The 12752-nt window shown below is 34.1% G+C and overlaps 1 protein-coding gene across 1 annotated transcript in view; it reads left to right on the plus strand.

The window, feature by feature from the left end:
* HECW2 (HECT, C2 and WW domain containing E3 ubiquitin protein ligase 2) overlaps positions 1–12752 on the plus strand; it is a 204836-nt gene that overhangs the window by 149045 nt on the left and 43039 nt on the right. Inside the window, exons 17-18 of the mRNA XM_011369257.2 lie at positions 4184–4267; positions 8910–9019. Of these exons, the coding sequence (XP_011367559.1) occupies positions 4184–4267; positions 8910–9019 (194 nt within the window). The remainder of the gene's footprint in view (positions 1–4183; positions 4268–8909; positions 9020–12752) is intronic.

Genomic DNA, 12752 nt, shown 5'->3' on the forward strand with positions numbered 1-12752 from the left:
CAAGACAGTTTATTCAAAACACTGAATAGACTGGGGAAAGAAGAGGGCTTCGCCCTCAAGAAACTCGCGTTTTAAAAGGAACTGAAGTTGTAACTGAGTGGCCCTGAGAGAAGGTCCAAAGGAGGAAGAGCTGGAATTTATGCTGAAGGGCACAGAGAAGGAAACATACCCATGTAGAGAAGGTCAAATGGTAAAATTTTATTTGAATATAATCTTAACCCTCATTAGAAGCCACTAAAATTGAATAGAATTTCTTCATTAAGGTGAGGGCAGTAAAAAAAGAAATTAGAGGACTGCCACGGATTCCTTATAACTCTATAAATTTATAAAATAAACTTGAGTAAATATATTAATGTAATTTTCAAATATCCCCCTAATAACAGTCATGTGTATCTTTAACAATAATCCTCAAGCTTGTTAGGTTTATTTCAGACACTAAGTGAACTCACGGAAATTTGTTAGAAGCCTGTTATTTTCTATTCTAAAAGGAAAATCTGTTATTTTCTATTCCAAAAGGAAAAAAAAATATTGCAGATCAACAATGTTGACTTTAATCACTTTTGTTTTAGTGAAACATAAAGATGTACAAATATAAAATATGCATAAACTTCTTATCCTTATAGCTTTTTTAAACTATAAAGCCAAAAGACTTTTTAAGTAAAAACTTAAAAAACCAGTAATATTTGCATCAATGATATTAATATGAGAAGATTTTGTTTCTCAAAAGCCAAATCACCAATATCGAGACCATTGTCAATGGAAAGAAATATTTATGCTTTTTGTTTCACTTGTGTTTGATGTGATTGGTTTGATTTTGCATCTAATGGTCTATCACATGCATCTGTGGCATTATCATGCTCATCATTTTTCTTTCTTAACAAATAGCTTATTATTATCTACTGATTCGTTTTGACAAACTAGTTCATTGAATAATGCACCCCCCAATACAATGCTGAAGAAAAAATATATCAAATGTACTCTGTGATATTTCTACTGCCAAATTTTCTCTTTGTAAACTGTTGTAAAATTTTTGTTTAGAGTGAATCATGACATCTTTTATGCTTTCTTTAGTATAAATGCTTAATTTACTTTTTTTTTTAAGTCCCTTTATTTTGTTTTCTTTTTAGCCTCTGGCAATTTATATATACATTACTTATCCTTCATCATTGTCATTATGCAAATTAGTACTGCAAAATGAAACCTTTATGCTTTTAATTGGTAAGGGAATTGTTCATGAGTGGCAGACAAGGACTATTGTTACTTTATTTAACATTAAAGTCCTGATAATGACTTAAGGGCCAGGCACGGACACTTTGAAAGTTTATATCTAATCACTTGGCACCAACTGTCTTGTAAATGCAAACATGGGAGCTAAAGTCATATGGTAATATTCAGTCATAAATATCACCTAGATTATCCAAAATATGCCTACCTCAGTAGGCATATTATCCAAAATTGTTAGCAATTTTGATCAACAAAGTGAAAACGGAAAAAATTTTAAATTATCCCAGAACTCAAGATTATGTCTGTAGATTTCTAGTAGACAAGGACACCAGTTTGAGAAATACTATTCTGTAGATTATTAGGCAAATAGATATTTGTTAACCAAGAAGTAGTTCCTGTTTTTTTGTTTTTTGTTTTTTTGTTTGTTTTTTTTCTCTTTCTCTTTCTCAGTAAAGGTTGGTGACATTTCTGGGGATATTTGCTAACTTCTCTCTTGTGCTCAGCCTTGATCTGTTCTCTTGACCAATGCCTTTTGTGTTTCTACATGAAAAGACTTTAGGAAAGGACTTTATAGAATAGGGGTGGTATAAGGCCTATACAGAGTTCAGGTAAGTGAATGGAACAATTTAAATATTTTCATGTAATATTAGAATTGTCTACTAACTTTCTCTCTTCCACTGTGCCATGACCTTTTGAGAAAGAAGTCATCTGTTGGATTACCATCTGTTGGATTGTCAGTATGTGATACTATGTATAGCACATAGTAGACACTCAGAAAGTGTCTACTTTGCTGAAAGAATAAATGAATGTTAATATAAGAAAGTACTTAGTGGTATTATGTACCTCATATGACGTGCTCCAGTGTCTTGTTCCTGGAAGCATATGACTCATGGCTTGCCACTGTGACGAGTTAGCTGGCCTGGTAGAAAGCTATTCTCAGCCTACCTCTGGTATGTTCTTGCCTAAAAAATCAGATCGTTTGCCTTCACTGTTTACGAGTTAATATCTGGAAAGTGATGAAAAGTTGCCCAGTTGGTATATTTCCTCTGGTGTCTTTCCCTTTCCTCATCCTGTCATCTTTTTGACTCAGGAAGCTATGATCCTTTTCTTATTCACAGGAAACATACAAGCCACAGTCCAGAGCATGATGTCTTTGTCATCACTCCACCTGCTCTGAGTAGCTCCAATTTAAAGAAGTGAAGGAGAGTGCTCAGCCTGTTTGTTTTCTGGTTTTGCTGTTTGCCTGATTCATTGTGATGAGAGACTAAGGAGATAAACTGTGTATTTGTTGGAGATAGCTTTTGATTCTTCAAGATCAAAGCATATTGTTACTGACTCTTATAAGAGTACTTTTTTGGTTAAGTTATTGCTCTTTTTTTTTTCTCTAGGATAACTTTTCTTTAGGTTAGCTTTTTAAAAGCTTTTATATCTCTTATCGAAAAATCAATCGCCAGATAGTGAGCCTTGGTTTTCGTCATATGCTTCAGACATGTGATTGTAAAGCTTCAGGGCAAATGTTCTGCTTGGTTCAAGCCTTCAAACTGAAATAACTTTAAGCAAAGAGGCTGGCCTTTCTTTTCTGAACAATTCCTTAACGTATGTGTCTGCCATTTGTTTTATATACATATATATGAAGAACAGAAAAAAACTTAGGCAATATCAAAGAGTAGTTGCTTCATACGCTAACGTATTGTATAAAATGGATCTAGCTAGAAAAAGCCGAGGACTGAACTCTGTTTTTGTTTTGTTTTCTTTTCTTTTCCTAGCAAGCTTTGTGACTAAGGACAAATCAATTGATTTTTCTGTGCATTAGGGAATTTTTCATCTCAACAATTAAATCTTGCTTTCTACCTCATTGCCTTCAAGCAGAGAATTTAGAATTTGGAAATCTAAAATGCAGTGGAACTTTAAGAAAATATCATATAAAAATGCTTTATAGATAAGAACTGAATCTAAATAAATAAATACATCAGAGATTGCTATTTTATAGTATATAGGAATCCTAATATTTGTCATTAGCACTAAAAATTGCTTACTTGTGTTGGCCCCTATGTTCCTATCAAGTGTACTGCTTTCAGTACCATAGTTTATGTTCTTATTTTTTCTCATTGAATACAAATTAATATGGTATGCTTTGAAATAACATTATGTAAATGAGGGGGAAGCAACTAGGAAAATTTTTATTAAAATTTTATTCATGTAAAGAATCGAAAATAATGACATGACTTATCAAACAAAAAAAAACATGTTAACACGTGTATCACATATATCTATAATAAAATAATGATAGAAATATCTCATATTGTTGCGTCCGATATGTGTTTACATAAGTATATATTCATGTACATAGGTATGCACACAATCTATTTCACCAGCTGTAGTAACTGAAAGTGTTTCGCAGTTTCAGTTATTTGAAACAGCTGTATGCTTTTATATTGAGTATATAATGCATAGATACTTCCAAGTAGAAATGTGCTCATCACACATAATTTAGAAGTATGCTTCCAAGTAGAAATGTGCTCATCACACATAATTTAGAAGTATACCCTCAGGAAAAGAGATGAATACCCTTACACTCTCACTTTTTGGAATAACGGAATCAGTCTTAATGGTCTAAACTATTGCTTAGATTCAAGCCCACAACAAGCTTTAATTCAAAGCAGAGACTGAGATTTATTGGTTGAATGATACTACTACCTACAGTAGGACTGGGGCTGCAAAATAATGAAAGCAATAAAAGAATCTTTTCCCAGCATTAGGATTGGGCAATGTTGATGCACCTGAGGTTCTCCTTGAAGGCAAGGACTATGTGTATTACTAGGGTATCACACAGTAGCTGCCGCATAATAGGTACCGCAAAAATGTTGTGACCGTTATTTTTTTAAATGGTGCCTAAAGTACTGAGTTATGTCCCAAAAGTCTACCACATATGCTGTGAGCTGTTTCTTTGCTTAAATAGGGAGAAGATCCAATTTATACGAACTGAAGGGACCCCAGGATTGGTGCGCCTTTCAAGTGATGCAGACCTTGTTATGTTGCTGAGGTATGTAACACTAGTTCTTGAAGTAGAAGGTCTCCAGTCATCAGAAATAACGGAACATTTTAGAAAATAATATGACAATATTGGTAGCCTAAAAAGGTCTCCTTTATTCTTGAAGACTTGTGGAACTACCAGATACTGCTTTAGTGATCATTCATTTCAGATTGTAGTTCTTATCCCTGAGATAAGAAGGTAAAGAAGGTGGGGTTAGAGAAAGGAAATGTTTGTAGAGTTTCTTGAATGGAATGTTCCATAATAGAACAGAAGGGTATATACAACTTACTCCTCCAGAGTAAAAGAGGTCATGTTTATATTTTCTTTCAAATTTGTTTGCTCAAAATATGCTTTGTCCCCTTTTGCTGATTCAATACTATTTATTTACTTTATGGTTTTGAGAGTTTAGGTTTGAGAAATCAGATCGAGTTGAAATTTGGTCACTGGTATTCAGGGCCAGCTTGATAGTCCTTCATAAAACTGACCTATTGTCTTTTCTTTCCTGATGGTTAGATCAGCTTTGGTTTTAAATTTTAGAGTAGTTTAGAAGAGAAACATAGCAAGTTTTCAAAAGCCTTTTTTCATTTTTAACATTATCCTTCAAATGTAGGAGGCCAGAGTGAAATAATGCTTTGCTCTGTCCAGTGACTGGGACACCCACCACTGTAACCTCCACAGAATTAAAAGGAAAGTCACGTTGAGCCATTATCAGGCAGTGTTTTATTTATACCAAAGTGCTAATAATCTCATTCATGTTATTCATAATGATCTTGACCCTAACTATTTCTAACTACTTACATATTTGTAAAACTAAAGCCAAAAAGTTACTTACCTTTACTGGATAGTTGGAATATAATTCAAAGGGATATAATCACTTTCCAGAAAGATTTCACTTGATTCTGAACAAGACCTATTGGAGAGAGAGGTTACTTTTCACTTTAGAGGGTGACCCTTGACTATGATGCACTGAACTAGTTCTGAAAACAGGATATAGTATGCTAGATGGTCAGGAAGACTATTGGTCAGTTAATATGGAGTATGATGTTTCTACCATAGTTTGGTTGGTAATATAATAATAGTCAGTTTTGTTATAAAATTCTGACTCTATAGCTTCATTCCAGAAATCAAGGATTTTTCATTTAAACTAAAGAATTCTGCTTTGGTATTAGTAAAAACAATAATGATTATAAAATAGAAATCATGATTACCATTCACCTGTCCTTAGTTAAATAATCTTTAGATGGTATAGTTCTAAATATTTTAAGTTACAATATAGCTTAGAATATTTGTACTTTGGTAAACACCACAGTTTGCATGAGTTTCTATGTGTTCTGTGGTAGAATTTTAAAATATTTGAAAACTGATATATGTATATGTACATAAAGAGCAAGGCTACATTTTCTCCCATTCAGGGAAATAAGCATGTTCTCTGAAGTTTATAGGCCTTGAAAGAAGCATGAGAAATTCACTTTTATATAATAGTTCTATAATTATTATAAATGATGTTATTCAATTCTAAACTTATTAGGGTGATTAAATGTATTTATTATTTTAATAATTGTACACAGTGATACAGTGTATTAAATGTGTATGCTTAATAAATAATTTTTAATGATTATTGAAACCTTTTGGGATAGCCTCAGTTCTTTTTTATTTTATTTCGAAGTTTGAGTCATTTGAATCAGTGACTATAAACTCAAGCAATGAATTTGTTGCATACATAGAGAAAGACTTTGTGTCTGTTTTTAAACTTGTCTATTTCTTAAAAAGAAAGTCACTCCTGGTACAAATGGATGTGGTTATCAGCAAGCTGCAATGTAGAGATGATGTGGCTATAGGAAAAGATTCAATTCAAAATAAACCCATGTAAGGATATTTTCCAATATAGTATGATAAAACTCAAGAGTTTTGAAATGACCTTTTTGTATTTGTTATTGATTATTCTATTTTATATGTTCTTTCACTAATTCAACTCATGTAAAAATGTGCCTCCCTCAGAGCATATATAGGAAATGATTGTTAAATTTTGCTACATTTGAATTTTAAAATTCATATAATGAAAGACACCACATATAAAGACATAAAAAAAGGTAACAAAGTGGAAGAATATATTCACAACACATAAAACAAAGATGTCATGAATACATAAAGAATGCCTTAAAATCAATTTAGAAGAAGAAAACCCAAAAGAAAAATAGGTCAAGGATATAAAAAGGCATTTCATAGAAATTGAAGCAAGAATAACCAATAAGCTTATGGAAAGATGTTAGCAATCATAAAATGCAATTTCAAGTAATGAGATACTATTTTACACTATTAGATTTGAAAAAAGTCAGAAAACCAGATAATACCAAGTGAGAAATAGGAGGTCTCATATTGTCTGGACTTGGTGGGATTGACAACTTGATAGTATCTTGTATAGTTGAAAAGACATCTGAATTATGACTGATTAATTCTGCTTTTAGATATATACCATACTTATACTAAAAAAACTTTAACATGTATGTAAGTTGATATATACAAGGTATTCCTTGTACCATTATTTATAAAAGCACAAAACTGGGGAAAAAGTAAATATTTGTCCGAAGAGATAGGGATAAATAAATTGATTTGTTCAAAGAATATCCTACTGCATAGCAGATAAAAGTAAGAAACTAGATCCTTATGTATCAACATAGACAGATACCAGAAATATATTGTTGAACGAAAAAAGTTCAAGAATGCTGTATACATATAGCTATTATAATTTTTAGCAGTGCATAAGGCAAAACTATGTATTCATCTATGCATATATGTTGCAAAGTAAAAAACTATGGAAGGAAGGATACCTATTAAAGTAATGGTAGAGGAGAAAAAAAAGGACTTCATATACACATTTGCATACATGCAGATATGTATATGTACATCTATATACAGATATATACAGATCTATATATGTGTGTGTTTGAAGTAAAAAATAATAATGTTAACATTTATTAATACTATATATAATAAATATATAGTATTAATACTATAAACATGATATGAATCATGTGTTTTTATATCATTCTCTATCTCTTATGTATTAAATTTTTCAGGTAAAAAATTTCTCTTGTGATATGAAAGATTTGTGAGTATTGGTTATCTTTAAAGGAAGCAATAAATATCATGGAGCAAAGGGACACAGATGTAGATGTCTAAGGACAGGATGCTAATTCCTAGTCTTCAATTAAATATAGGTTTCTAGATCTTTGAGGTAGCAACCGTTACATGAGACTTTTCCTAGTAATTACATTTAAATTCACATTATTCCAATGGCTACTAATTTATTGAAAAAGAAATGACTGTTTCAGGGCTTAATTTAGTATTACAGATATGATTGCTTACTGCTTCTGTTTCCAAATCTATTGACTTTTTAGTTCAAAAGTGGAAAGATGGCTTTAAAAAATATGTCTAAAAATGCTTTGCTGCAATGGTCTAGTAGACGTGTGCTTGTGAGTGAAGAAGAAGAGAAGGACTTTTCATGTTGTTATTAGTTTGTTATAACCCAGGGTTTCTCAGCCTCAGAAGTAATGCTATTTGGGGCTGGATACGCCTTTGTTGCAGGGAGATATTCTGTGCATTGTAAGATGTTTATCAGCATCTTGGTCTCTACCTAGCAGATGCTAAAAGCACCCTCTCATCCAGTTATGACAATCAAAAATGTTCTCAGACATTGCTAAATGTCCTTGGATAGTGTGGTGGAAGGGTAAAATTGCCTCAGTTGAGAACCAGCGCTATGGCCCTTAGGAGTCATATCCTCAAATCTCTGCAAAATTAAATTGTTGCCACTTTTTCTGAATATTTTCTGAAAACCAGTAACAGGTTCCTAGATTTGGGAAGTTTAAAGTGAACCTACTTCCACCTCTTAATTAATAAACTCTTATTGTTTTAATTCTGTTTGGTTAAGTGTTTGTATATTTGAGCTGATTGTAATCAATACTACTTCTCTTTATCATAATATTTCTGATATTATGGGATTCCAAGATATCAGATATCTGCTTACTATCTTTTAGAAAGAATATTAGAAACAGAAATTTCAATATAGTGGAGAAAGAAGACTCAGGATTGAATAATCTAACATCAAAATGCTCACATTCGAAAACCATTATAAAACCACAGTAAATGAGGGAGCTAATTATTTAGCAGTTGTAATTATTGAGGAAGAGTTTTATTTTGTTTTCAACTCTCCAATTAAATCCTAAGCTCTTTGAAGGCTGAGACCCTGCTATATGTTTCTTGGAATGAAGATATAGGACATACTTTGTATATGTATTATGGGTTCTTAACAAACGTCTGTTGTGTTTGAATCTTATTCCCAAATTTAAAAACCGAGGTACGATTTCAAACAAACATGTAAACTCAAACTCATGTATTAAAGAGGCAAAACAGAAATTATGTTCTCTAGAGTTGGTAGGAGAATAGACAAGTAACCACAGGTTTGACAAAAGCTGCAACAGCCAGCCAAGAAATATGTGCAGGAAAAAGGGGACAAGTGCTCCCTTTGGGTGTGGACTGGACTTCGGATGAAATGGATCAAAATGGGAAATCAGCCATCTTTCTCATTGTGGTAACAGGGCTTTTCCCCACCTCCATGGCTAATGTATGCATTTCATTTCTTGTTTTTCCCCAGTTTATTTGAAGAAGAGATAATGTCTTATGTGCCTCCACATGCCTTACTCCACCCCAGCTACTGTCAGTCTCCACGTGGCTCCCCAGTGTCCTCTCCCCAGAACTCGCCAGGTGAGTCCACCAGCAGCTCACCCTGAATTCTCTCAGGAGTGAACCCTACAGTCAGATGTTCTGTTCCACGAAGGACAATAAAGGAACACTTTGAGTATATCTTTAGCGTTAGCACAGGTACATATTGTTTGGCACTTTCTGTCTTTTAAAACTGGCTTGTTTCCATGGGAATTCATTTTGACAGGAAGATAATGACATTCCAGAATAGGAGGATAAAGGTTAGCAGTATGATACACTCAGATACAAATTTTACTTTTCATTATGTTATGTAGTGCCTAATGTACCTTGGAAAATATTAGCGCACAAAATACTATGTTCGCTTTTTTGATTTAAAAAGTTCTAGTTAGGAGACTGATTTAATGAATAATAAAAGAAATCTCTACTTTTAAGAAATAATATAGAATTCAAATTAGTTTAATGGGCTTGGATAGTTTCTTCCTGCAGTGGTCACTAACTCTGTTAGGTAGGAAGACAAGAGACATATGGGCAGACAGAATATGTTGGTAGATGGAACAAACTAAAATGTTTAAGTTCAATTTTTTTTTCGAAAGATGTTGTGAATGTAGGAGTAGATGAATGAATGAATGAATGGTGAAAATGGAGCACGACAAATGAATTTTTTTGAAGGAAAGTAGTCATGATGTTGACAGACATCGGCTATATTTATTTTTATTATAGACAATGTATTGTTCACACTAAATTTAACAGCTATCAGATTTTAAAACTATTTTAATAGACATCTAAACTCCATATGTATCACTAAAAGCTGCTCTACATTCTTTGATATATAACATGTGTTTTTCACATATTGTTATGATAATGAAGCTACAGCCTAATTGAATACCACAAACAGGAAAAGGTCTATTAACTTGTTCATTTAACACAGATTTATTGAGCATCCTCCTATAGTCCAAGCACTGACCTAAACCCTGATGCTATAAAGATGAATAATACAGTCTCTGCCTTTGAAGGATTCATGGTGGGGCAGTGAGTCAACAAATGACTCTGTAAAGCTCTGTGGTTAGTCCTATAATCAAGAGATGTATGGGAACACAGGTGTGGGAACAATTCTTCCTTTAAGACTGGGGGTGGGGTGTTTGGGGAAAGATGAAGATTAACTAGTATGAAGGGGAGCCCTGAAGAGTGGTGAACAGGAGTTTACCAGGTACACCAAAGGAAGAAGGACATTCTAGGTAAATGAGTAGCATAAGCTAAGCCACAGAAGCATTAAAGTAGTTTAGGGCAAATTAATAGATACAAGTGAAGGCAAGTTCTCAAAGCTTAGGTTAGAAAGATAGGCTGGGGCCAGTTGATTATTAAAGCCTTGTTTTGTAGTTCATGGGAGTCACTGAAAATTTACAGAAGAACGTCATGTTTTACATAGATCAATTGGATGGGAATACAGAGGATAGATTGGAAGATGAGAGACGAGAGTCAGAGAAACTAATTGGGAGGCTGTTGCATTGATCCAGGTGACATGCTAAAGGGCTGGACTAGTGACGATGAAGAAAAGAGAATTCATTCATAGGATATGTAGGATGTAGAGACACCAGGACTTTGAGTCCATGTGTCTAGACAGATTTTGAGATCCTCACCACCTAGACTACATAGACAAATAGTAACACCACTCACCAAGAAAGGAAAAAGATTAGACAAAAGCAGAGAGGGGAAACGAGTTTGGCTTGGGACATGTTTTGTTGAGGAATCTTTGAAGATACCCAAACAAAACTGGAAAAGACAGTCCTGGAGCTCAGGAGAGTCGGTGGCTAGGAATACAGGTATGCTGGTAGCAGGCGAGGCATAGAGTGTAGACGAAAAGAACTAGGAAGGACAAGTCTGTGGAAAGAAGAGAAAATAGAGGATGGAAACATGAGTACCTCCAGTGTTTAAGGGATGGCCTGAGATAGAGGAGCAAGTGAAAGAAAGAAAGCCAGTGGGTTTTGGAAGAGAATTAGGAAAGTCTTTTCAGGAAAGCAAGGTTCCAAGAAAGAGTGATTAACAGGGCCAATTTTCAAAGAGTTTAAAAAGATGAAGCCTGAGAAGAGGCCATTAAATTTGAAAATCATGCAGTATATATGGCCTTTGCCAGAGCAGTTTCTATGAAGTAATAGGTCACAGACTGGAATGTGACCAGTTACAGAATGATACAGGATGTAAAGTAGAAGCCAGGAGTGTAGACTCTTCTTTTCACAAAGTATGAAAAGAATGAAAGAAGTATTCTTTTCATGAAGTATGAAAGGAAAGAAAAAACAAAACAGTACTTAGAGGGAGAAGAGTTAAGGAAGGCACTTTAGGATGGGGAAGTTGAACGTATATGTGTGCAGAGGTCAAACAATGTGGGTGGAAAGAAAGCAGTTCTTCGAATGGGGCAAAGTAGCAGCAGTCAACACAGCACAGGTCCACAGGAAGGCAGGACACTAGAGGCAAAAGCAGTGGTCATCTTTGGAACAAAATAGGGACACCTATTTTGATGATACAGGATAAAAATAAATAAGCATATGACAGTTTAAAGGTGTAAGGGAAAATTGATATAATTCACAGCTGGCCTCCGTCTTCATCAACTATGTATGACTGGGCAATTTACTTCCTTCTTGACCTAGAATTTCTTTTTCTGTAAAATGGGAATAATAGCAATCACTTCCCGTAGTCCTGTGGAGAACACCTTGATGGAGAACACCATGAAAAGCATCCAGTAAATGTTAATTTCTTTCTTTTTTTTTTTTCTCTTTGGAAATTGGATTCCGAGAAGTATAGTTTGTCAATATTTGAACCATCCATAACTAGAATATATAACTCCATTTCTTCCTGATTTACAGAACTGGCTGCTTAGATATTTAATTATTCTAACTGATCCTTATCTTAGCTGAAATCTATGATGAGGTTTAAATGTGTGGTCCCTTTACCGGATGCTTTATGATTAAGGAAATGAAGCTGTGTGGATTATTGCTCATTGCAATCAAGGCTCTCCTTTTCAGGCCTTTTCTGGTGCAATCCTCCCCGAGAAAGAGGTAGATCACCAGATTCTGTCCTTTCTGAGCCTCATAAAGGCATATGCTCTTGGAGACTGGCTGAACAGTCTCTGAGACTGCATGCACATCCTAAATGGTGACTAGATCGCTTCTTTTAATTTAGCATCACAAATGTACATGAATAACCCACGGTAGTAGTAAAACGCACTTTGAAAGCAGATTTAGAGTTGAATATTTTCCAAAGACATGTAGAACCCAAATATATTTAAATGGCTAGCAGTATTTGTGGTGGTTTCAATTTTCAGGAAGAATCATCTCCATATTTTTGGCTTCTCTGTTTTAGTGGGCTTTATTTGATCTTGAAATTGGGATGTACTGCCTGATCTCAGTGGGAGTAACTTTTAACTAATTCCACATGATACCAGGACAGGACTAGCTAGCCACATTGACCCAGCGGAGTAGTCTTATTTCTTTGAGTAAAATAGCTTCTCCTTGTACCAGAATCTCTAAAGTTTTTGTGAAAACACTTCAAACAGTTTTTTAAAATTTGTCTGATCCTCCTCGTGACTAGAATTTCATCCCTTTTTGTGGTGTGGGAATAATATTGTGAAAATTATGACAATAATAAATTTTAATGATCTTCTTTCAGAACGCCTAACAACCTGGTACAGTTACCACACTTTTCCTCATTCCAAGCACATTTACATGTCTTTTCAAATACAGAAGAGACAGGAGCTTTGGAAACTTTGACTCACTGCTATTTG

The sequence above is a fragment of the Pteropus vampyrus genome, unplaced genomic scaffold, assembly GCF_000151845.1.
Source record: "Pteropus vampyrus isolate Shadow unplaced genomic scaffold, Pvam_2.0 Scaffold146, whole genome shotgun sequence".
In the NCBI taxonomy this organism is placed as follows: Eukaryota; Metazoa; Chordata; class Mammalia; order Chiroptera; family Pteropodidae; genus Pteropus; species Pteropus vampyrus.